The sequence below is a fragment of the Sinocyclocheilus grahami genome, unplaced genomic scaffold (genome assembly GCF_001515645.1).
Source record: "Sinocyclocheilus grahami isolate Dianchi unplaced genomic scaffold, SAMN03320097.WGS_v1.1 scaffold906.1, whole genome shotgun sequence".
Lineage (NCBI taxonomy): Eukaryota > Metazoa > Chordata > Actinopteri > Cypriniformes > Cyprinidae > Sinocyclocheilus > Sinocyclocheilus grahami.
Window position 1 is genome coordinate 567575 of NW_015506085.1, and position 988 is coordinate 568562.

At 41.7% G+C, this 988-nt stretch overlaps 1 protein-coding gene across 1 annotated transcript in view; it reads right to left on the reverse strand.

The window, feature by feature from the left end:
- The window catches only part of LOC107564062 (putative neural-cadherin 2), a 71251-nt gene that overhangs the window by 50506 nt on the left and 19757 nt on the right, over window positions 1–988 (reverse strand). Inside the window, exon 2 of the mRNA XM_016249059.1 lies at window positions 482–696. Coding sequence (XP_016104545.1) covers window positions 482–696 — 215 coding nt within the window. The remainder of the gene's footprint in view (window positions 1–481; window positions 697–988) is intronic.

The window sequence follows — 988 nt, forward strand, 5'->3', positions numbered from 1 at the left end:
TTACTGATATAATGAGTGCCTTCGTTAACCCCTAATGAGCTAATACGGCTGCACACACAAGCCACCGGCGCAGCTATACTCCGGAATTTATGACACACATATGCAAACAAACAGAAATAATGTGGTATTTTTATCTTCTTCTTTGTGTTTAGGTTGTTAGAGGATAGCAGATCTCCCCTGAGTAAGAAAATGTAACAGCAATAAAACTTTTTTTATTAGAAACACTAAATCCTGCCGGAGAGACACGAAGGAGTCTCTTCATCCCTTTCTGTCTAAAATAAACATATTATCACACCTTTTTTCATTCCCCTCTCTCTATGTGTAGTGCTACTGGGAGATGAGAGAAGATGTGCCTGAGGTTCAGCTTGTGATATGAAAGAATGATGTAGAAACTGAAGCAATGTTCTGCCTTAATGCTGCTGCTCATTCGCAATACCCTTCCCTCGCCTTTCAACCTTTGGTGAGGGTGTGTGTAGGTTACCTATGGCCATAAAGTCCTCCGGCTCCCACGGCTGAAGCTGGGAGAGGGGTCCGCTGTAGAGCAGCAAGCCATCTGCCACTTCTGTGATGAACTCCAGCGAGAGGTGGCTCTCGAAGCATGGCCTTATAGGGGGAAACCAAGCATAGCCGTTGCCATGGAAACTGTGTTTTGTCTGCTGGCACTCGGGTCCCTCAAACTGAGCCGGGCACTGGCATCTATGGTATGCACAGGAAATCAAAAGCTCTTATTAAAAACAGTATGAGTTTCAGGTTTTGTACACATGCTACTGGACTGACCTGGACCCAAAAGAAAAATTCAATAAAAACAATTCAAAGAATATACAGCTCATACATTTTATTTGAAATGTAGGTTATTTGATTATGAACTTAGGCAAGGCAAGTTTATTTATACTGTAGCAGATTTTAGACACAGTGGTAATTCAAAGAGCTATTACATAGACAAGAGATTGGTTGGTTGGTTAATTGATTGATTGATTGATTGATTGAT